The following is a 25,274-nucleotide window of genomic DNA, read 5'->3' on the forward strand; positions in this document are numbered from 1 at the left end:
AAGTGCCGGGCGCGATAAAGTGCCCCTGGAAAATAGCCTCGGGAAGGAACTTGTTTGGATGGAACAGGTGTTCAAAAGTTGTTTTAGTCGTGCAACAGAAAACTCAGATTGGACAGATAGTCTAGCTAGCTGTCTGGATTTACCCTGCAGAGGTCTGAGGAGCAGTTGACCATAGTCCTCAGAAATCGACCAGAGTTCAGAATGCCAACACAAAGAAAGCGGAAGGGGATGGACATAAGGCCGAAAAAAAAGGGACGTCCGGTGGCACCGGAGCAATCCCAGAAATGAGACGTCGTCGATATAGACAAGTGGAGATCCAAACAAAGCTAAAAGGAGAATGAATCCCGGCCTTGCATTCTTCAGCTGGACAGAAACTAATAATGTAGCTCCGTGTCTACTGGATATGGGGCATAGCCTGGGCCTGCACAATGTCCTACAAAGCATAAAGCAACCCTGCACACATGGGTAATGTTCTGTTTAAAACCCCTTGCCCCCAACCCAAAGTCATTGGCCATTGGTTGAAGTTTGCCCTATTACCCAATCACACTAACTTACTTTTATCTTGAGAGTTTTTACTGCCCTGTGCACAGCCTAGCAGGTCACATGACCAGAAAAGGATGAAAAGAGCATAGAGGACCTTGAGATTTTGCTCCAGTATAAACAGATTTAAAGTCAATTCAATGCATTAGCATCATTAAATTAAAACTGAACTAGGCCACAAACACAGGCATGTTTCCCAGGTTAATGAAAGCTGAGCCCTGTCCAATATTTATTTGTGTCTGGCAGGCCTATATGTATCCAACAAGGCTTGATGTGACATTTTCAAAAAATCAATAACCTGGTGAGTCAGATTTTGTCTCAGTTGCTGAAGTGAGACAGCTGAATCAGGAGTGTTGACAGCTACTCATGTAAATCGCACAATTTCTGAATCCTCACACCAGGACCGACAGTAACGCTGCTGACCCTGAGTGGATACACAAGCTAACACACTCTGGGCTAGACTTATCAAGCCGTTTGCGCCTGTTTCCAGGCGCTAATTGGTCGCAAAGACGGACGTAACCGATGCGGGCTATTTACAAACAGGGCGCACTTGGGTAAAATCGCAGATTGTCTGCCACATGAGCGAGAAGAGACAAGTTGCGCTTTCAATATGCGTTCGTGGGAGGGTCGTGGGGAAAGTGGGAGTTCACCCAAAAGGTGAGGATGATAAAGCAACGGCACCTAATTATATATTCCGTGGAGTTTACAAAGACTGTCAGTAAGAGCGGCCTCTATTCTGCGGGGGAAATTCTCCGCCTCTTAAAAGCAGGTCTAAACCAGCCGAATCGAAGTTTCCTCGTAGACCTTTATGTCCGCTGGTGAAATGGCAACAGTAATTTGAGCAAGACGAAGACATAGGGGAGGCTGAAAATATTTTTAACACAAGAATCACACTTTGTCAGTGAACACAACATCATTTAGCGTTACAGATCAAGCAGCCATGCAATATTAGAGTTACTGGAAGAAATCAAAGATGAAATTGAATCTCCCACTCAGCGTTCACATCCCATTCCAGCAGTTGTTAAACTCCTCGCTACATTACAAATACTGGCATCAGGATCATTTCAAACAGTCATAGCATCAGCAGTGGGAATATCGCAGTCTGCACTCAGCCATATCATAGCACAAGTACCGCTTTGCTACAGCGCAATTTACGGTCTAGTCGGCGGAGAAAGACGCTGATTGTCTGATGGGTGTCAGGGTTGATAAATACTACGCAAAATGTGGAAGCATAGCGTGCGCTATTACCGAACTCGCATAAACAGACGCAGCGCAAACTGCGCTAGTGTTAGTAAATCAGGCCCTCTGAATATTAAAGGTCCCGTAGTGTAAAAAGAGAGATTTCCATGTCGTTACTGTACTGTGAAAGCCCGTATTCAGACATTTCAACGAACCGTCAGGATTTCGTACGGTTGGGATGTCACAACTATACTGTATATAGGTAGAAAGTGCCGCTACAGTGCCATTACAGTCATTCCCCGGCTGCAATGGCGGTGCAGAGACTCAGAGAGCGCATATGTGAAAGACCCGGAAACGCTGACCAATCAGAGCAGACGGTGCAATGACGGTGCGCTTAAACAGGCGCCAAAATGGAGCGTTTCAGACAGAAAGTGAATACAGGTATATTCAGACAGATAATTTTTTTAACACTAAAGCATGTAAACATGTCCCAATACCAACCCAAAATAAAAGTATGAACCTGAAAATGAGCATAAAAATGGGACCATTAAGGCAACTCCTATTAAACCAGATTGTTGAAAACATTGTACCTACTGTTTGCTGTATTATTTTTATTTTTTTTACTGTCGCCTGTCCTCTGTGGTTAAGACACTTGCTGATATCATTAGGGCGAAGCCAGCGCTAGCCGAGCCATTTCAGTTTTTCCGATAGCCAACTTGTTACATATCGGGGATAGGGAAAACCCTAACGTTCTGCAGGACAGTCTGATTTAAACAAAGCCATCAAAGCCTGGCTGGTCTGGGACCAGAAGAGAAGCTGCGGTGCGATTGTGTCCCGCACCGGTCCTCCAGGCTGGCTGTGAAAGCCCAATCGAGACAGACAGCCATGCAAATGGACAAATAAATAAGTAAACACCATTAAAAATGCACCACACATGCATGTGCATAAATAAGTGAAAACGTAGTTTGGCCAAGCACAGGCGGAATTATTTCTTATTAAAGAAATATAAAACCACGGATTAAATATTCATGTAGACGCCCCTCACACCTCACTACCCATTAGAATACACAGATGTTGACTTTATTTTCCTCTGCCAATCGCACTCTTACTGGGAGTCTTTACTCATCGGTAAATCAAACAGGAAACTGGATACAGCTCCTATCATCCGTCAGGCAATTGGTAAAATGATGCCGGATGTCCAGTTATTAGAGCTCTTAAGAGTCGTAAAACAATGCAGCTGCAGAAAGTACAATTCTCTGCTTTATTTAGATAGAGTAGCTCGGGGAGTAAAGTCCCCTGCACAGCTCTCAAAAGGCCAAAAAACATGTTCTATCATTCTTCTTTGCTTCATCAGTTCACTTATTTCTCACTGCAAAGCTCCATGTGGCTTTGTGACATCAATTATTCATTGGCACATAATATCAATTAATTTACTGTCAACAAACAGGATTACTGGCCTCTATCCTATTTTGTTTTTGCATTGTGTGGCAGTTAGCGTAGCTTAGCATAAATACTGGAAACAGGGGGAAACAGCTAGCCTGGCTATGTCCAAAGTAAAAAAAAAAAAAAAAAGAAAAGAAAAATCTTCCAAGCAGAACTTTTAATTAACTTGTTACATATTGTTACTTTTGTGTGTTATGTGCAGGCCAATGTCTACCTGGAGTCTTGTCATTACCATGAGGTTGCCAGGCAACTAGTGTTGCAGCAATGTGCCGGTATACCGTGGTATGAAAATTGACAGTTATCATACGGCATACATCTAAAGTATTGAATATCTTTTTTTAAAATATAATAAAGGATTTGTTCAACCAAAAAACCCTTCTGTTTTCATTCCCTTCGGGGTCATTGTAACTCATAATTCTGATATTATTAATAATAATAATAATAATAATAATAATAAAAATAATAATGGTTTAATACCGTATACCCTGACTTCTAAGACAGTTATCGTATCATGAAAATCTCATACCGTTGCAACCCCACAGGCAACCAACAAAGAAGCTGGTTCCCCTGCTTCCAGTCTTTATGCTAAGCTAAGCTAATCGCCTGCTGGCTATAGCATCATACTTCGAACATCAGAAATCAGAGCGATATCAATCTTCTCATCTAACTCTCAGAAAGAAAGTGAATAAGAGTATTGCCCAACAATGTTGAACTGTTCCTTTATATGCTGTAAATACTTTTCTAAAAATGCAATGTATACACAACCCTCCCATTTCAGATGACTGGTTGGTTATCCCCTGGGGAAAATGAACATCTGGAACACACAACGGTGGCACTTCCTTGCTAACTAATACGCGGCAAAGAATAAAAAGAGGACGCACTCACCTCTATGAGTTTGCGTTCATAGCTGGCGGCCAGCTCCTCGATGTCACCCATGAACTTATTCTGTGGGACCGGGGCCTTCTCTTCACTCGACCGCAACACCGACAGGGCTGCAGCAGAGAGAGAGAGAGAGAGAGAGAGAGAGAGAGAGAGAGAGAGAGAACCTACGTTTACACAGACGTACCCATACTGTGACATATAGATAACACATGCCGCGAGGAACAACTCCTCTCACAGCCAATTAGAAACAGGCCATTTCTGCTAATTATGCACATGGTGTCGTCTTCTGTAGCGAGTTGTGACACCTGCGGCTGTTTGACGCCTTTGTTTCAGCAGCGAGAGAACAATGCACAGGGAGCAGCACATATGTATAATGTACGCATTACCAGCAAGGCACAAGCCAGGAATTTCCATTTTATTCAACTAACGTCAGACACTGAAGTAGATGGGAGTCGTGCACATAGAAGAAAAAAACAAACCTGTTATCACGCAGGTAGAGGCATACAAACACACACCCACAGAGGGACACACTTACACTTACAGAATAAAATGCTACAACACCCACATTCTCCTTCAGAGAAAACTTCTTACTGTTTCTTCTTACTGTCAAAATGATAAACTCCCCTTCGCTCACCATCGCCTGCTCTACTCTGACTTTCTGTTCAGACGGAGCTTATTGTTTCTTTGCACTACTGTACTGGAGCTCGCTAACCAGCTGAAGTCATCACGGCGGAGCCTAGAGCGCCGCTTCTGAGGCCATAAACTTCAACTAATCGGGTTCCCCCGGCAAAGGATGGCAGGACTTAGCAGAAGTTGAAGCTCTGTATCTTCTTGCAGAGAGGGGTGCTCGGGAGACAAATTGGTTGTTTTTTTTCCCCGCCTCGGCAAAAGCAAATTAATGCTGTTATTTCACTGCCACCGTACAGTCAAGACAGCTAAAACCTAGACAAACACACTGAGGCTAGAAGAGACGGGGAGAGAGATATGAGCAGAGTCAAGAAGAGAGGGAAATAAAGTACAGAGGGAGAAGTTCTGCATGTCCAAAGGCTACACAGAGCTCAAATAAAGCTGTGGTCATGGCACTTCAGGGAGGAGTTTTAGAAAACATACAGTTGGACTGTGATTAGAAAAGTTTGAACCCCCGGCAAGTGGCTGAATGTCTAGACAGAGTGAGGCAGGTATTGATGAAGGAGGCCGGCTGATTGTAGTTCCAAATAGATGGGACCGTAGGGGGAAAACTGCTGAGAATCAATAGGTACAAAAATAAAAGCACTGTTGGGTAAAGTCAGCCCGGTGGCGTGCACACACAAACACACACACACACACACACACACACACACACAACTGTCTATGGGCATTCTCAGACTAATAGATTATCCTTCCTCGTGAGACTTCTTGTCCATTTGTCCATTTATTGCACATTATATCTCAGCCGATGTTTGCATGCCTTTTATCTTTTGAGTTCTACCGAAAGGCACAGGGTATCAGCATGGCACCAGGGTGGTGTAGTGCTTTACTCAAAAGGCAACTTTGCGGTACTTGATGAGGGAAAGGGGAGAAGGGCCGGATCAAATCCTAGGTATACTGACAACAAGGGGATTTCCAGAAAAGAAGTGCTCGCCATCCAGTCGTCGAAATATGCAATTTTCACAGGAATCTCAAAAGTTTTTCACGCCAAACCACAGCATGGATTTTACTATGGTGTTCCTCTTGGGTAAGTCTTGGGGCCCTATTTAATCCATCTAAGCACACGGCGTGAAGCGCCTGGCGCAGGTGCGTTTAGGGCGTGTACGAATCCAGTTTTGCTAGTTAAACGGCGGAAAAAGGGTCCGTGCGCCAGGCGCATGGCTCAAAAGGGTTGTACTTAATCAATCATAGGTGTGTTTTGGGCGTAGCATGCAATAAACCAATCAGAGTGTCATCTCCCATTCCCTTTAAAAGCCAGGCGCGTTTGGACCTTGGCGCAACGCTATTATGATTATGATGAGCAGGAAGGAGAGATTTTCAGGAGAAGAAACTGATCTGCTCGTGTGTGAAGTAAAAGCATGCAAGCAGATCATATAATAATACTATTTCACATTGTAATATTTTAATTTTTTATCTTTTTCATGTCTGTGTGCTTCTGCGCGTCCCTGTGTGTGTGTGTGTGTAACAAGCATAGTGTGCATGCGCTGTGCACGAGCCTAGGCGCATTTTACTAATTTGCTGTTAAATTAACAATGAAATGCTGCGCTATTGACTTTAGACCAGGTTTTTGTTGGTCAATGACGCGATCACTTTCCGCTGCCTCAAGATAGCAATACTCCAAGAATGCACCTGAACACGCCTCCCTGTAAGACCAGCACGCCCATGGGCGAACAGATTGGCGCAGATGCATTTGCGGTTTAAACGACGCGGGCGCTGGACGGGAAATTGACAACAGCGTCGGTCTTAAACTAGCAAAGACAGTTGTGTCGGGCTTTGCGCTGCGCCGGGTGCAGGATAGGGCCCCTTGGTGTATTAATGTGGTATTTTTGTCAATTTTTTTTTTTATCAATTCTTAAGTGGTAAGAAATGGTTAAATGTTGCACCAAATCTGTGTAACAAACAGTATAAACCCAGAAATGGCTCCAACAACTTACAAGACATAATAGAGTCTGATAATGGGTATCCTATTCAATTCACTTCAATCATAATGTTCTAAGCCCTTACAAACCTTCAAAATTGAGTAGGCTCTAACCAAAACACTGTTTATTATAGATTTATGGCTAGAAAAACTTGACACACCGTGCTGAGCTACATCTCGTATTAATCTTCAGGTAACCAGCCTTCAGATGATGTTACCACTTCTATGTGGCATACACTGTTGACATGCTATCTCCCCCTAAAGATCCCCCGTACCTCCAAAGAGATTAAAGTTTAGAAGCAGACTCTGGTCCCAGAGCTGAAAAATCTTTAGCTTTTTTGATTTGATTAATAATAATAAAAAATTGCAAATGTAAATTACTTATTTTAAACTGAGTAATCAGCGTATCGATTTATTGTTTTTGTATTAATTTACACCCTTCAATGGAACAAAAACACAGATACACATCTGTAGAAAACACGTAGAGACATACAGACCTCAAACCAAACTGACAAAGTTCTGTCATGCTACAAACTACAATTACTGCCACAGCAGTACAAGAAAGTTCCTTACACACACACACACACACACACACACACACACACACACACACACACACACACACACACACACACACACACACACACACACACACACACACACACACACACACACACACAGAGTGTCAAACACACATATACAGAGGCTGACAGAAATGCATTATCGTGGCTCCTGCAAAGGGCCCAGCAGCACAGCAATCCCCAAGCTTATCTTTAGCCCACCAATAGCACTGTAGTGTATACCTCAGTCAGCAGCCTCATAGCCTACAACTACTGTACGCACACACACACACTATAAATATATACATACTGTAAATAATACAAAAAATATGTACTTCGCCAGTGAGAGAGGAACATAAGAAAAGACACACACACAAATGGGAAAAAATAATACAAGTGGGAAACAAACACGAACACACACACACACACACACACACACACACACACACACACACACACACACACACACAGATGATTGCTGACGGTTGCTCTTACGGTACCAATTTGCCTCAGCTCTGAAGTTGTTTTGCCCCTTACAGTAAGTTGAATTTGTGCTACCTGTCACATTGATAGGCTCTTAATAATGAAACATATACAGTGTGTGGGCGAACGAGAGAGAGAGAAGAGAGAGAGAGAGGGAGAGAGAGAGAGGGAGAGGTGTGTGTGTGTGTGTGTGTGTGTGTGTGGCGGGGGGGGATTAGAGCGAGAAGGGGGCACACAGATGTTCCTGACTCTAGGAAATTGGGCAGACAGCTGCTCTGTCATAACAAACCTAACTGAGCAACATTCCCTAGTAGGTGTGTGTGCGTGCGAGTCGAAAACGTCAAACGTGTCGAGCTGCAGATGAGAAATGCGCTTCATTGCGAGTCTCCCATTCCCATAAGTGTGCATCCCCCTGGGTTTTCACCTGAGTGTGTGGCTCTCCAGAGATGCCTCTCTAATGATCCCATTTTGTGTGAGATAAATGAGCCAGTTTAGTGGGGAAGTCCACTGAGAGACGGACACACACACACACACACAGGCCAGTGGCTGCATAGCCACACTGAGAGGAACGTCCCAGAAACTGGACCGAATGATCAAATCAAAACACACAACACCCTCTATTCTCAGACCCTCGAGCCAAATGCTTACTAGACAAATGTATTTCATTTGCTTTTTCTGACAATGTTTTCCCATTTCCAATGAGGCTACACTACTATGATGGGTCACATCTGGCCTGAGACAGATGTCATCCTCTGCTCCACTGTACGGGAACTGCCATCCAGGAACGTTCAAAGACATATCAAAACACTCTGCTGGGAAGAATTATTTGTGTCCAATATAATTTTCACACAAAAAAAAAAGTTGAATTAACCTTAAAAAAAAAAAAAAAAAAAATCTTATTACATATATTCCTTCTCCCTCAAGTAAAAATCCAGAATCAATAAATATGCAAATATTGTTCATTTCCCCAAGTTCACCTGCTTGATACAAAAACGTCTCCTGCTTCCGTGAAAAGTCTGATCTCAGTGTATAGGCGCTGGAGGCTTCAAGTGTTATTTGCATATTGGATCATGATTGGATTCCAAACTAGTTTATGACGTCACAAAATCCCGTTCACACGTACGCTGAGGTTTCAGATGAGTTTCTCCTTCAGCAGATGAATACGAGAACAACCTTTCAGCGTCAATGCGTCAGTCTGCACAGTAAAGGTTAAACATCCAAGAGAAAGTACAACAAAGAAAACACATTTCTGAGTGGAGTGGGACTCAAAAAAATAAAAAATACAAAGCACAAAGCAAAAGGAGGAAAAGGGAATGTGTAAACACTGCTTTGTTCTTTTACCTAATTGTTTGAAGGACATCAGAAAGTCACTTTAAAAAAAAAAAAAAAAAAAGTGACTGAGTTTTAGTGTAGACCTCTCCGACAACCAATCCTCACATACAGAATAAAGCCTAATGTCTTTCCATCTGTGGAATGGGAAGATAGACACACAGCAACACAGCATCACTGATATACTGTTGGCATGATGATTTATACTAATTTCAATGTGCTAAAAAGGAGCCTATTAACATTAGGAGTGCACGATATTAGGAAAATATGTAATTGCGATTATTTTGACTGACACTGCGATTGCGATAGGATTCACGATATTGGAGGGAATGATCTTTTTTTTTTTTTTTTTAAATGATTGAAGTGTGATTTTTTTGCACGGATCTCTACCAAACAAAGATTTTTCCTTTAGTCTGTAGGATAGGATTTGTAGGCCGGGGATGTCTCTGCAGCACCACACTATTTTATTTTAGAATGGTTTGACACATATTTTGCTTTAACAAATATTGCCATTGCCATTTGTATATTGCACTAGTTCATATTGCGATTTCGATAAAATTGCGATTAACTGTGCTGCCCTGATTAACGTTTTGAATTTTAGTTACGCTGGCGTTGCGCTTAAGGGGCAGAACAAGATGCAACCATCCCAATCTTAATAACAGCCTGTGAAGTCCCGATTGGCTTTCAAATTTACATCAATATGTGTCAGTCTTAGCTGCATTTGATTTTGCATCAAAAGTAGGAATGTCAGTTTCAAATTTTTCTTTCGATAGCCCGACATCCAATAACTGGTAACTTACCCGTTCATTTTTAAGAAATAAACATGAAATGACAACACACATTATGTATCGTTCGCTTGCGTTTGTGAAAGCCGTCCAGCGGTCAGTGGTCAGAGCTCCAGGGTTTCAGCCACCATATTGCGAGCCCGGTCCCCGCCGGGTTCTAAGCATCGTGGAATTTTTTTCTAAAATGTATTTTTAAGATGTTACAAACAGCAAACTCCTTTAAACAGCAACTTAGTGTGTAGGTTGTGTGCGTAACATTAGCGAATGCCAAGAGAGAGAATGACAGCGAGCAAGTGTGTGACGGTGAGTATGAAGTTAGCCGTATTGTATGGCTGTGAACGTAGCAGTGCAGTGTGTGTACCGTTCCAGGTTTTTTTTCGGTAAATAAATGCTACCATCCCTTACGGTTGGTACGTGCAGATGAACGGCGACCTACTTCCACTGCGCGACATCCCTAATCGAAAGCCCCTTTCCAACAGCACAAAAAACCCACTTGACACCCACTAACATCTGGCTTTTGTCTTTAGCGGGAAAGATTACAATCAGCATTCATTCCCGGGACAAACGACTCTGCAGTAGTCTATTTATCGGCCACAGCTCCGATCGGCAGTGATGAAAACAGGACACCCAGGTGGACAGGCTAATTCTCGCCCCTTTTCCGGCGTGACACTATGGCGCTCGTCACCCCCATCGGTAACTCTTCGTCATCTCAGGCCTAGTCTCGCATTGCCAGACCTTCCTCCACAGCGCTGCAGAGGAGGGTCCGGGCAAGTCCACACAGCATTCCGGGATGGGAGAAAAACGTGCTCTGGTTTATTGGCATTTCTTTAAACCAATCACAATCGTCTTGGGCAGCGCTAAGCGCCGGACGTAGCAACGGTACTGCTGCAAAATAGCCTCGGGAAGGAACTTGTTTTGGTGGAACATGTGTACGTTCAAAAGTTGTTTTAGTCGTGCAACAGAAAACTCAGATTGGACAGATAGTCTAGCTAGCTGTCTGGATTTACCCTACAGAGATCGAATCCAGATTTTTGGGGTTCGGCCGAATACCAAATCCACTGGTTAAGATTCCGAAAAACCGAATCCTACTCCCATCCTCAGTCCATTAACGCAGTAAACACATTAATGAAGTAAACAACGTCCACAGCCTCTAAAATAGTTAAATGTAACAACTTAATGTTGAATTCACACACTCTTTTCACATCGTAGGAAAGCACATTGCTGTCGCCAGATGAGTGACAAATTTTCGCTAACCAGTGTATGATGAAGGCATGTCGGGTGGGTGAAATTAGAACGCTAACGTTAGCTAACGAGCAGCAGCCGGCCCACTCCCACTGTAGGGAGACTCATTTACCGAGAGAACAGCCGACAGCCCGGGAGAGGCACTGTCTGGTTAACACCAGATTTTAGCTGCGACTGTCCTTCCTTTGCCGTACCTGAAGTCGCTGCATTTTGGCTGCTGTCTTTAGATTCCTTCATGCACAACCCGTATTCTTTCGGATGTTTTAACAGCGGCGATGTTGTGTATTGTTTAGGGTCCTCGCCACCACGAGACAAATCGGCATTGCAAATTGAACATGTAACTGGACTTGAATCGCCTTCTTTTGACTGAAAGTACTGCCAAACAACCCTTTTTCTGCTCACGAGTTCCATTTTCACTTTCGCACAGCCTACTGCATTGAACGCTCCACCTACGTAAACACCTTCCCGCAATCAACGGCGTAGTGCAAGCGTAGGGTTCGGTTCGGTGGAAAAAAAGCCCAATATTCGTGCAAATCCAAACCCAAATCCTGGATTCGGTGCATCCCTACAGCCCGCACTGCATTCCTCTTGTCCTGCTCAAAAACAGAAGAAAGGCAGGAAGAGAGAAATCCTCGCACCTAACCCTTACTATGAATAAACCTTGAATATCCTCTCCGAAGGGGAAGCTTTGACAGGTCATAATAACGTCGGTGCCACAAAGCGGGGCAGAGGCTGACACACTTGACTAATGCTGCTCCGTCCATTAGCAGTAAAGACACGTGGCTCTGCATCGGCGACCCCGAGCACACCGCAGCGCTGGAGAACAAGCAAACGTCCAGCCGAGGCCTCCTAAATAAAACATGTGCAGGGCTCCCTCCACAATGGGACTAATGTGCAATCAAGTGGAGCGCTCCTTGAAACGGCACAAACCTGCGGCACTCGCACCACTGTGAAATTGGGGCTCTTCTGAATCTCGTCTTCCATATCTTATCTTCTTATGGAATCGCTTCATCCCTCCCAGCTCCTGTTTCCAGTCCTTTGTTCTTTTTGTTTTTTTGCCCCCAACTTTCTTTCACCTCTTTTTCGCTCAAACAAATGTCCTTGTTTTGGTTAGAGTCTTCTCCTCTGTGAAGTATTGATTGCTTTCTTTTTTTGTCTGTCTTTGTCGACTCTCTCTTTCAACCTCCTGTACACCTTCTACTCATTTATGCAATCTTCATTCCTCCTTTCACACCTGCTTTACCTTGGAAATCTCATTCTCCCTCCTTACCCATTCATCCTCCTCCTGTCTTCCTCTCACCTCACCTTTAATTTCTTTTCACCTCTTATCAATCTTTCATTGCCATTTAATTCAACGCACTGCGCTGTGGTGTTACAGCAGTCCCGTGCCGATAATCATGCATGTAGTGAAGGCCAGCCGCCGTGCATATCAATGAGAATATGCAACAACAAAAAAAGATTTTTCACACATGCGGACAGACATCAAAGCAAATTGAGGTTCAAGGTTCATCTGGTTTTCATTATAAAACTACAAGATCGAAAATCACGAGAGCGAGAAAAAAAAAAAATGCCTTTGTGCCTTGCTACACTAACAGCAGCATGCATTCCCTCTGCTCTCTCTAACACAGACACACACACACACACAAATTTGACTTAATCACGCAGTCAGGCCATACATTGCTGATGTGCCGGCTAGGGAGCAGGCAGGCGGCTGACTGAGTTAATTAACGAGCGCTAATCAAAAACAATCTTCTTTCATTTTCTAATCATTCATAGCTCATTTCTCGCGTTCCCCTCCTTCAGATAACACAGGCCTTTGTGTATCGGCCCATATATGCGTATTGAGAAACAGAAGAGAGAGGCAGAGATCAGGCCGGCCCACTGCTGTTACATGGGCCAAACTGCTTTTCTCGCTTCTCTTACTCACTCTGAGGGCTCCAATCAGGGAGCTCTGCGCCCGGATAGCTCAGTTGGTAGAGCGGGCGCCCATATATAGAGGTTTCCTCCTCGACGCAGCGGGCCCGGGTTGCCAATGAACTATGAGGACAAAAAACAAAAACTAATCATAATTTTTTTTTTTTTATTATCGTTATCGAGGTAAAATGTGCAATTAATCGCGATTTAGATTTTAGGTCATATCGTGCAGCCCTATTTGTGTGTATGCTCTACTTTCATTTCAAGAGTGCTCTTTTAGCCTTTGTGCTCTGTTCTTAGAAGTGTCCAGAATAGCTCCAATCACAGCAAAACACTGCCATCCACTATCTACCAGGACAAAACCACAGCCAGCTTTCAGGCCTGTATCACAGAAAAGGGTGAAAAGTGGTTAAAAGTATTTTTCTTCTGCCCCCGAACATCCATTATCACACCACACACCAGGTCAAATTATGTTGCAACCCTTTGAATAGAAATCTGAAAGCAATTTTGCTTCCTGGAAATGTAACGGTGAAAAATATCTGGATTTTACTTCTTGACTGTACATGGAGCCGCTCCCTTAACACAATGTCTCATTGGTTTTAAAGCATCGGCTGAATAACCGAGATGTCAAATGTAAAAATTGCAGATGGTAATGGAATACTAATGGCCAAACATTTCCTATTTATCAGCCATCCATAGTAATCAGAGATTTGTTCTTACACCCATGATCAGATTTTGTTGATGATAACGTTGGCACAGTCAATAACACATGTTGAAAGTCTCCCTGTTGCTTCAGACTTGATACTCTTCATTATTATTCACGCATGCACAGATGATAATCCGGTTTTACCGAGGATATGACACTGACACGATCTGTTCCACGCTTCCGGTCGTAGTTGTAGCGGTCTGGCATTAGCCTCCACCGGGAAGCTAACGTTAATCAAATCAAAACAGGGTCAGACGTGTTTTCAAATGTCTCCGGTTCAGGGGCTCTGAAACGCCAGAGCAGTGGGAATACGAGGTGAAAAATTAGCAAAAGATATTTGTTCTTAAACCAAAACGTAAATGTAAATGTAGCCTCAGAGTAGTACAGAACACATTTAGGGCCCTATCTTGCACCCAGCGCAATTGCCTTTGTACACCGACGCATGTATCATTCCTATTTTGCACCCAACGCACAGCGGACTTTTCCCTCCACAGACGCACGTCGGTAAATTAGGGAATGTATTTGCGCTCCCGGGGGCGGTTCAGCGAAAAGAGGAGGCGTGTTCTGGCGCAAACGTTCCCTGGTGCTATTTTGCAGTTTCAGAAAACAATTCAGCCACAGACCAGGAAAAACCTGGTCTAAAGTCAGTGGCGCTAGTCTAAAGTCAGTGGCGCGTTATTCAGATGCTATTTTAGGGGTGCATGCTTGACCATAATGTAGCGTGCGCACAAGGCGCATACATCTTGCTTCTCACGGATGCAGTAATTCCCATTTTTGCAAACCATACATAATTACAAGGAAAAATATTACTTAAAATGCGCTTCAGGTGTTTGGATCGGTCAGGAGGCACTTTACAGTACAGTCCTCAAAAAGTCGCAGCATTCTTTGTGGCTGGTTGTGTTTTACACAACATTTCCATGAATCATGGATGTGTTGATGACATAAATGAGGAAATATTAGAGGACTTAAGGAGGTGTGATGTTGAACTACGGCGGGGTTGGACACTTGAGGGTCCTGAGTGGTAATGCGCGATGTGCTCCTGGTGGAGCGGGTGGACGGAGATGGAGTTGGGGGAGGAGGAAGGGGCACAGCAGGAGCAGGTGGTGCGTTTGGAGGCCCACGCTCCATGGCTGCAGCAATCCTCTCCAGACTTGAGGAGATGCGCCCGAGAGGCCGCAGCAACATCGCCACCCGGTCAAGACGGGCATTTGTTACTTTGCCGCATCCCGGACAGCTCCCGCTGGCGTGCGCCAGGCAAATCCACCGTCATAATAGCAATCAGCCATGGAACAAGCGCGCCTGCTCTTAAAGGGAATGTGAGATGATGCTCTGATTGGTTATTTTTCACGTTACGCCCAAACCACACCTAGCTACTTCAGACCGACCCATTTTAGATTTGCGTTGGGCGCAAGAGTCATTTATCCCGCCGGTATAATAGCAACAGCGCCCGAGATCCGCCCACAAAGCTACTTGCGTTCTGCGTTTCATACTTGCAGATCTTCAGATCGTTAAAATAGGGCCCATAGAGTGAGTATGTAGTATGGCTTTGGGACAGCTACAGCACAAACTCTCTCCCTCCTACTTGAATTTCCAACAAAATAGTAGCTCCTCCATGTATTGACGGCCACACAAAAAGATTAATTTCTCCTTCAGGGATCAACAGAGAATCCGAAAAATTTGTTTGTTTCACGTTCCCCAACAAACTCTAAATCGCCGTTACTGTAATGACCCAATTTAGCTGCCAGGATCAATAAAGTTCATCCGACGCTCTTATTGAGGACTCAGGCGATTCAATCTCATTACGTTACTGATGTTATAAAGAGAGATTCAGTCTGCGGCAGGACTGATCAAATCAGCGCGGTGATTGTTTGGACAAGCGCATAATCAAAGGAAGCCTCGTCGCTGTGACCTGAACAAGCTGCAACCTGGCATTCAACACTTGGTCCGTTTCGTTTTTTTTGTGACAAGATTATTTTGTGGCTTTTCTGCTTCATTAGACAAGTACCTAAACAAATCTGTGAAGGGTTGGCTTACATCTTTGAACATATGTTTTGAGCATATGTTCTAATTTCTGTCCAAACGTGTCTAACCTGCTGCTGCCAACACATATGTCCTATCTTAACTTATCCTGTGCTTTACCCTGGGTACAGTATGTTCTTTTAGTTGTAATTACTTGTATTATCTGCAGGTCTCATTTTCTCTCTCCTTGTCTTCTATTCTTCCCTGTTGCAATGACCCAGTTTCCCCACGAGGATTATTAAAGTTTCATTTTATCATCTGCTCTAATCTGAAGTACGCAGCCTTTGTTTAGCCTTCACACCTCGCAGCATTACATGAGCACGGCGAGGTTACAGAGTGCAGCTGCATGCCAGCAACACTGCGTGATGGAAATGATCCCAAGGGACACTACACTGCTCGCGTATAGGGGAGGGGTGGGCGATCAATATTTGGATTATGTGTAGTGGAATGATTTCATACATATTTATAGGAAGCGTTAAAGGTTTAATCATGAATTCCTCATAATCTGAGCGAGAACAAAAAGCAGATTATAGTGTCCATGTGACACTGTCAATATCATAAATGCAAGCGCGTGTTTTACAGATACATATAGAGACACAAACACACAATCCAAAACCACACATCTCCAACTCTGCCGCGAAAAATCTCATTCCACTGAATTAGACCTGTGGAAAAAAAAAAAAAACTTTCTTCATTCAGTGCATATTTAGTACCTTGATGATTTACGTTGCTGCAGGGAAAGCTCAGTTGTGTCAGAACTCAGAAAAATAAGCCATTTTTCTACAGTGGTCCAAACTTTATTATCACATTTATAATACACAAACTTCTTTTCCCTGCTAACTGTGAATTTACTCCACCTCAACTTAATATGGAGCTATTGCAGTTAACTCAGACATAGGGAAATACATTATATTATATATTATATCATATATATATATATATATATATACACAGTACAGGCCAAAAGTTTGGACACACCTTCTCACTCAATGTGTTCCTTTATTTTCATGACTATTTACTTTGTAGATTCTCACTGAAGGCATCAAAACTATGAATGAACACATATGGAATTATGTACTTAACAAAAAAGTGTGAAATAACTGAAAACATGTCTTATATTTTAGATTCTTCAAAGTAGCCACCCTTTGCTTTTTTTGATACAATGCAAACCCTTGGTGTTCTCTCAATGAGCTTCATGAGGTAGTCACCTGAAATGGTTTTCACTTCACAGGTGTGCTTTGTCAGGGTTAATTAGTGGAATTTTTCCCCTTATTAACCCCTTGTGTTGTCCTTCGGTCCCAGTGACCCGAAGGACAACACAAGGATTATGTACTTCCCTTTACTTTGTTGAGAATTGCTCTCTAAACAAGGGTTAATACAGCACCTTAGTTCTTGTTTGTACAGCATTTTGGTCAGCTTAAACTGTGTTTAAATGTGTTCTAGAAATAAACTTTACTTACTTACTTTACACAAACAGGGTTTAGAGAGCAATTCTCAACAAAGTAAAGGGAAGTACATCATCCTTGTGTTGTCCTTCGGGTCACTGGGACCCGAAGGACCACACAAGGGTTAATAAAAAAGCAAAGGGTACTAAAGCTTGCCAGAAAATGTCCCTCCAACATTCAATTTCACTGCACAATATGATTGTACTTTGAGGGTAAAAAAATAAAATAAAAGAGGGGGGGTGTTGTAATTGAATTTGAGTTTTATAAGTCTCCACCCTGAGCACAGCATTCCCACCTCAGTTAGACAAATAGGTAACAGTTAGTACAGAAGAAAGTGAAGAAAGTGATCATCGCTTCTTATCCTGGCAACGGTAGAGCCGAGGTCATTTAAAATTCACATTATTCTTGGCTGCATGCATTAGGAAGATTGAGTTTCCGCTAAAGCTTTGACCTGACAGTGCATCACTTGTTTTCTTGCCTGATCCAAAACGCCTATCTTTCCACCTTTTGTCAGTGTATCTTATCTCTATAGTTAGTGAGTGAGTGAGTGAGTGAGTGAGTGAGTGAGTGAGTGAGTGAGTGAGTGAGTGTGTGTGTTCTTGTTTAACTATATTCGTGGGATCCAAAAACCGGGAATCCAGTATACTTGTGGGGTCCCGATAGCTTTGTGGGGCCAAAATGCTGGACCCCACAAGTTTAAAGGGCTGTTTGAGGGTTAAGACTTGGTTTTAGGATTAGGGTTAGAATTAGGTTATGGTTAGGGTGAGGGTAAGGGTTAAGGTTAGGCATTTAGTTGTGATGGTTATGGTAAGGGGCTAGGGAATGCATTATGTCAATGAAGGGTCCCCACAAAGATAGTGCCACGCACTGTGTGTGTGTGTGTGTGTGTGTGTGTGTGTGTGTGTGTGTGTGTGTGTGTGTGTGTGTGTCTGTGTGTGTGTGAGAGCAGGTGCCTGCTGACGTGTGTGTGTTTTGAGCAGAGGGAAGAAGAAAACCTAATTATTCCTGTGATCAAAGCGATTATTAGAAGAAGAAAAAAAAGAGACTGACCCAAAACCGTCTCAGCTGGAAAGCATCACGGCTCAATCTGCTGCAACCAATTAAAAGAGTTATCAAGCGTTCACAGATTGCTCGCACGCTCATGCTTGACACAGTGTGCACAATTACAGAAATCGCTTGTGAAACGTGAACCGGTTTACTTAAAACTCACGTACACCCAGTCCACGTACAGTATTTACTTACAAAGTGACTCACAAAAACAATATGCAAGCATTTAAATGACTTACGAAACCGCTCACATAGCACAGCATTCAGGCGTTTACATTTAGTTATGCATGAAATATTGTATACGCCATAACCTATTCCTATGTAGGTGAAACATTCCTGGTCTTGACAGCTCAGGAACAAACCATTTTTACCAAAGCAAAAGCACTGCAGTATGTCAGCTTTTACTTCTACAGTAGATGCTTGTTATTTATATGCAATTCTGTGATCCTTAATGTGATTTACACGTTGAAAAATAGTGCTGAGGATTGCAGTGTTACACTACAAAAGCAATTTTGAGTCTCAAAAGTATTGTTGAAGTTGGATTGATGTATCGGGTATTTATTTTCTAAGTACAGTAAATTCAAGTTTCTTTGCAGATTTTCATTCAAATAGCTCAGTTGTGGTCTTCACTTGCCTCTCAGCTAGTGAGGAGGGTTGAAAGAAATATGTTTCAATACAGGGTCATTAAAATGTCAGAGGCTTTTCTGTCCTGCTAACAACATAAAATAATTTGCCAATTTGGGCATGACAATTGAAATATTCAGATACTGAATACTGGCAAAAAAGCTTTAACATGTTAGCCTGGCTTGTGGTGCCTTGGCACAGGTAAAAAACTCAAAGTCTTGTTGCAGACCCAAACCCCGTTGTAGTTCACCTTGGTTGAAGTTGGCTGTTTAATTGATATTTTCATTGGCTCCAACAGAACCTAAAAGGATCTGAGGAACACACATCGTTAGTCAGGCAAGCAAAATGCCTTAAATGACTGAACTGATGTGGCTTCATCAGACTAGAGACACTGCTCGTTGGTTTAAAGAGCCAAAACACCCATGTCTGTTATTTAATATGCAAGTCCACACACTTGGTCAATAATGAAAATAATTGTTGGTTGCAGCCCTATAGTGCTCCAACATAAATTAAATTAGTTAACAAATGCCACTTTCCCGAGAAAAATACTGTGGCAATGCTGAAGTGATCTGGAGTCTCATTTATAAAACATGTGCATAGGATCCTTACTGAAAGTGTACACCCAAAAGCCAAAAATGACATACACCGAAAAAAAATCTGATTTATAAAACAAGTGTGCGTACGTGAATCAGCCTCTTATCCCGCCCTGTACACGCCCATTTTAACCATAAATAGTCAATGCAAAGCACCTCATGAATGCTGATAAGTATGTTAATGACCCTGGCAGTAGTTCTTTCATTTGGCCGAATCATGACAACTGGCGGGGAAAAAGCAAAGAACCTCTCAGACGATCGGAAATTGCTGCAAACTGAATTATAATTTCAGCCCGTTCTCGCACAGTGTAGGAAAACCTGATCTATAGACTACATATATTAATAATACTGTCCACAACTGCAGGCATTACGGCACTCTGGGACAGCTTCGATATACCAGACCTATATGATAAGATTTAACAGAACTATATATTATATCCAAACAAGCCTTAGTGATGAAGTTGACCATTATATATACTATTTATAAAAAACACTTAGCTGTCTGTATTTCCCTGAAAACAGCTGGCTGCCCCAGAGTGGCAAGGACCTGTATATGACCGATGGACCTTCGAGGTTACCCTCTACTAGACCCAATTCAGTACATAGATCCAAGAGCGCAGCTTTAGGGAATCTAAATCAGTATATTATCCAGTCATCGTGATGGTCCCTGAAGTCTCTTTCTCTCCTGATTCTTCCATTGGTGGTTAGTCCTCCTGCAGGGCCAGCAGTGCCATCATGCAGCATTACGCACGGGGGTCACCGCAGTATTTATAGGTTTACAACAATTTGTGATTGTTAACACCTTGCCAAAATCACAGCATCGACTAGTGGTATCCCCCACCCAGAGATACAATTTGAAGACACACTTTTCTTCATGCAGGTTTAGTCACGAACTGTATTAAAAGTTCAGACCGATAACGAGGACATTAAGGAGTAACGATTGCGCGAGAGCTTAACGGCTGTTTTTCCAGACTTTGACATTTGATGATATATGCACAGTTTTAAAGACAGATATTTAGTTATTTATACTACTACTACTATATCATTAGGGAATTTGATGCTATCCTGTATTCCATGCAGTCGGGCTATCTCCTCCTCCTGCGCTCTGTAGCGGACAATGTGACGGGGAGACAGCGCCGAATTTTTATTTAAGATTTGAGTTGGAGGTGTTTATGGAACAATTATCACTCAATACAAGCGCAAATAACACTGCTGGATTTAAACTTCAGGATAACGTGGATGATATGGAGTGAAAAAATGTGCGTGAGGCATCAATACTTAAATATTAATCGTTATTCCCACATTTACTTTCTGCAGTCGGACTTCAGTTCACCACCTCACCATCTGCGTCGCCAATTCCCATTGTCTCCAAAATGTACGTATGCATGGGTCAGAGTTTGCTTGGAGGACCGCACATTCTCCAGTCAAGTTTTTTTTTTTTTTTTTTTATAAATCGCAACCTTTGCGTGGGAAGTGGCGTACGCACATTTTTAGCCCTGTTTTGTGCGTATGCCACATTTCTAAATGAGACCCCTGGGCTTTTGGTAGTTTTCTATGTACCGGTGAGCAGCCAGTTTCTTTGAAATCGGATGCATTTCCAACCTAATCTGGAGCTGGATAATTTAACAAGGGTAAAACTGTGTAGACCGCTCATCAGCACACAGTGAGCTTTCACCACTTTCTTTATGGATCTCTGTGATCCTTCACTGAGGCCAGTGAAATACTGGTGTGACACAACATACTGTATGTCGACATTTTCCTCACTACCTCGGAAAGTGGTTTTTGTTACTGGATCCCAACAGCCTCACAGCTTTAAGGTGCATTTACCCCTGTGTTTAATTGTCCATTTATGATTGGATCACCCATGAAGCCTGTTAATATGAACAGGGACAGAACCTTTAAAACAAGTACCAGCCTTTCATGCCTGGCCATTATTGTGTCTATTCCCATGACAAAATGAGTGTCCTATTTCCTGTCACGTCTGCTTCCTTTATAGGAACACACTGTGAGGCGACATACAATCGGACCTGGTGATGACATTTATTTTTCTTTCCCTCTCCGTACATCCTAACAGGCTACAGCCAAAACATCTCAGAGTAAATACATTTCATTTGCACGGAGAGAAGGGTGTCTTTTTCATACATTCATTCTTGAATAACCAATAAACTGGGCCTCAGACAGACAGAAGTGTTCCCTAGGCAAAACATTTTCGACATTGCCGACGTCAAAGTTTAGGATTAATCGGTCTGCCAATCTGTCCCTCTCTTTGTTCTGACAGGAGACATAAAACAAAGACAGATGCCTGCACAACAACAACAAAAGTTGAAACTATTTAAAGTCACAAACAAAGATACTCTGTGAGAATTGGCCCGGTGAAGTTTACTTTAAAGATTAAAACCATATTTGAAGCATCTCACAAAAAGAGCTTTGAGCGGATTTTTCCCTTTGTTCTTCAGTGCACTCCAGAACTAAACCTGAGGGTTGCAATGTATGACTAGCACAGATCAATGAAAGTGTGGTTCTAGAATAAACAATATAATATATAGCTCTAAAGTAGGGGGGAAAAGGGACTATCAATGTCTCTGCTGGAAATTCCAGTAAAAGACCGAGCAAGATAAAAATCAAGGCCTGGTTATCTCTGAGAATGTATGGTATATAATAAAAATTACGATTTAGGCTTAAACTGCATCAGATGACAACAATTTGAGGCTTGTCTCCCTGTGAACGGTAGCGTCTAGAGCGTCAAGACTGCGGCATCCCCAGCAGCATCACCAGTGGCCACCTAGCGGGCTCTTTTCCTCCCGTCACTTGAAGTGAAGGCAAACGGTAGCTTTTCTTGTTGGTGATCAGCAGCTGCATCATTACCCAGAGTTCCAATACTCTGATTTCCTCTCTGTCTCTCGGTCTTTCTTTCCTCTTACCTCTACGCCATGCAGCGCAGCAGCTTTGCTAATTGACTGCCATTTTAGAAAGTCAATCTAATTGCTTTTTGGTTATTGTGTTAATAGTCTCTGTGCCGTTAAAGGGCACCTGTGCCGCTAACATCCAACTTAATGAAACGGACCGTTTATTCTCTGCAGCTCTCGCCGTTTGGAGCCGCCCAACGACTAATCACAATTTAGCACAGATGACTAATGAGAAAGGTTCAAGGGGTCAAACTATTACCAACCTACATTAGATAACCCCTCTGTAGCAGAACCTCTAAAGCACAATTAGATGGTAAGTACAGGAAGTATGTGAGAGCCTAGAAAACTTGGGTTTATGGACAAAATGGAAAATTCGGGGAGGGAAATCATTATTGAAGGCCAATCTCACCTCTCAGACAGTACTGCCAAGGTGCCCTTACTGCCAGAAAAATGAAAGCCTCATGCAGTAAAAGCTGTGTAGCTTATAGAAAAAAGAGCTGTCTGTGCTCAGCCTGCCTTCCCTGGTGAAAGAAAGGTTAGAATACTTGTAGTATGGAAAGGGAGTGAAGAGTTCAAGTGTTGGTCTGAGACGTAGCTTTGCTTCCATAATAACAGCTACGCTGAAATATGGCGGCGACAAATACTGTGTAGATAGTAGAAAATGGATATAAAATACAATACAAGTACATGCCGTACATCACCATGGCAGAAGAAAATGTACCTACACTACCAGAAAACATCTAGCGTTGACATTTAGCCATCCTGTCTGCCATGGATCAGTGCCCAGGCATACATTGAGGTAACAGCGTCTACTGTGGTTCAAACACTACCAGTTTTACACACAGACTCAACTGCCAGTTGACAGAAAATACAATGAAACTACATTTGTGATTACAAGATATGTTGGTGGAAAATAATGAATAATGTAGCACAGATGGACATGACTGGCAGACTTTGTTAAATTGGTATAACTGTGATAAACAAACGACATTATGGCAGAGATTAAAAATAGCTACACGGATCAACGGAAGTGTTGTTCTAGAATAAACTATGTTTTAATCGATATCACTCTGAAGTGTGAAAAAGAGACTATCAATGTTAGTGTTGGTGTGGTATTGTTAGTACTGCAGCGCTGAAACGAGTTGATGAGTAGATCAACAGAAAATAAATTAGGGCTGCGCAATTAATCGCCATTTTATCTTAATCACAATCTGGACAACTGCGATATCCAAATCAAATGGGCACACAATATTTGTAAAAGGCCCAAAATGTGTCAAAACATTCTGAATTAAGTATTGCAGTGCTGCAGAGCCATCCCAACATACAAATCGTATCCTACAGACTAAAGAAAAAATCCATGTTTTTCCAATGTAGATTCTCGCAAAAAAACAACACTATAATCATTTTAATACTGTTCAATGAAAATGAGAACAATGATACATCAATGATCACCACCATTATTGTGAATCATATCGCAATTGCAATATCAGAATAATCGCAATTAGATATTTTCCTCACTTCGTGCAGCCCTAAAATAAATCAATGACTATTTTGACGAGTGATTAAATAAGTAATTTATCAACAAACAAGAATAAGACTACAGCAATGCTAACACCCAGTAAGGCTGAAATTAGGCAAATGAAATTTGAGCTAAATGCTAACATCAGCATGCTAACATGCTCACCGAACAATGCTAACATGCAAGAGTTAGCAAGTATACTATTTACCATGTTCGCCATCTTAGATAGGTGTGTTAGCAGGGGCGGAGTGGGACCAAAAAATCTACCTGGAAAGTTCGTAGACCAGCATGCTAACATTTGCTAATTAGCACTTGACACAAAGTACAGCTGAGGCTAATGGGATTTTTGTTGGTTGTTTTGATAGTTGGTCGCTTTTTTAATTTTGTGATGTGTTCCTTAAAGCTACAGTGTGTAGTTTCTGTTGCCCCCTTGAGGAGTAATGACAACAAAACTGTCTGTGCGTCCACATGATGCAAGCCTTCTGTGATCGCGCACACACCACCACCTCTCCTCCACGCAGTTGCTTGCAGCCAAGGAAGACACGGAGGATTAAAAAAACATGACTGATTCTTCAGAAGAGGTAATTCTCTTTACTCAAGCTTCTGCGCGGGAAAGTCACCGGACACCATAATCTTCTGAACCATACTGAGAAATACAGAGTAAGTCGTGTGGAGCTGATCGTCTTAATTAGCCTTGTAGCAACTCATTTGGCAATGGCTTGAATGTAACTGATGTTTATTAATATCAAAAAGTTACGCACTAATGCTTTAAGACTCTATTTCCAATGTAAATATAAATTCTATGGCTTTCGATAAACATGTCAGGACAAATTTTTCTGTTACTTCAATATTTTCCATTTTGAGCTTGCCAACTTTTATTTCCATTTGCACTTGACAAATGCCTGCTTTTTCATTTTTGTGCCAAAAAACTAAATTGTCTTTCGACCCTAATACAACAAAGCCAAGCTCCAACCAAATCAAACCCATCGGTGCAACATATAAAAGAAACTGTAGAGGCCAAAGGAGGGTGCCAGTCTTTCAGACATTTGTTGAGAGTAGCTATTGTAATGTCTCAATATTGAAATGTTAATCATCTGTTGATGTGTATGCCCTGCATTACGTACTTTTAATGAGGATTTGGCTCAGGTGTCTATTAAAAAGAGAAGAATACATCTTGTAGGTATTTCAGATGAGTGAAGCGAGATGCTAAACATTTGAGATGGGGCCCTGTGCTCTGGTTTTTTTCACCCAGGGGGGAGATGGGTACCAGCATGGCAGAATGAGCATTAAGAATTGATGTTCCCATCTGGAGAGGAGAGGAGAGTCTTCTTTCCTTCAAGAGTTGATAAGAACAATCCTTTCATTTAGTATCAAACGAAATGTGTTCTGTCCCGACCACTAAATTAAAAAGAAGAAGACAGAGGGTGGGCAAGAGGGAAAACAGTGCTGCTGC

At 42.4% G+C, this 25,274-nt stretch overlaps 1 protein-coding gene across 2 annotated transcripts in view; it reads right to left on the reverse strand.

Moving 5' to 3' along the window:
• The window catches only part of snx29 (sorting nexin 29), a 185,047-nt gene that overhangs the window by 90,953 nt on the left and 68,820 nt on the right, over positions 1–25,274 (reverse strand). For both annotated transcript variants that reach the window (XM_039788209.1, XM_039788208.1), the window contains exon 16: positions 4,048–4,154. In XM_039788209.1, coding sequence (XP_039644143.1) covers positions 4,048–4,154 — 107 coding nt within the window. The remainder of the gene's footprint in view (positions 1–4,047; positions 4,155–25,274) is intronic.

The sequence above is a fragment of the Perca fluviatilis genome, chromosome 21, assembly GCF_010015445.1.
Source record: "Perca fluviatilis chromosome 21, GENO_Pfluv_1.0, whole genome shotgun sequence".
In the NCBI taxonomy this organism is placed as follows: Eukaryota; Metazoa; Chordata; class Actinopteri; order Perciformes; family Percidae; genus Perca; species Perca fluviatilis.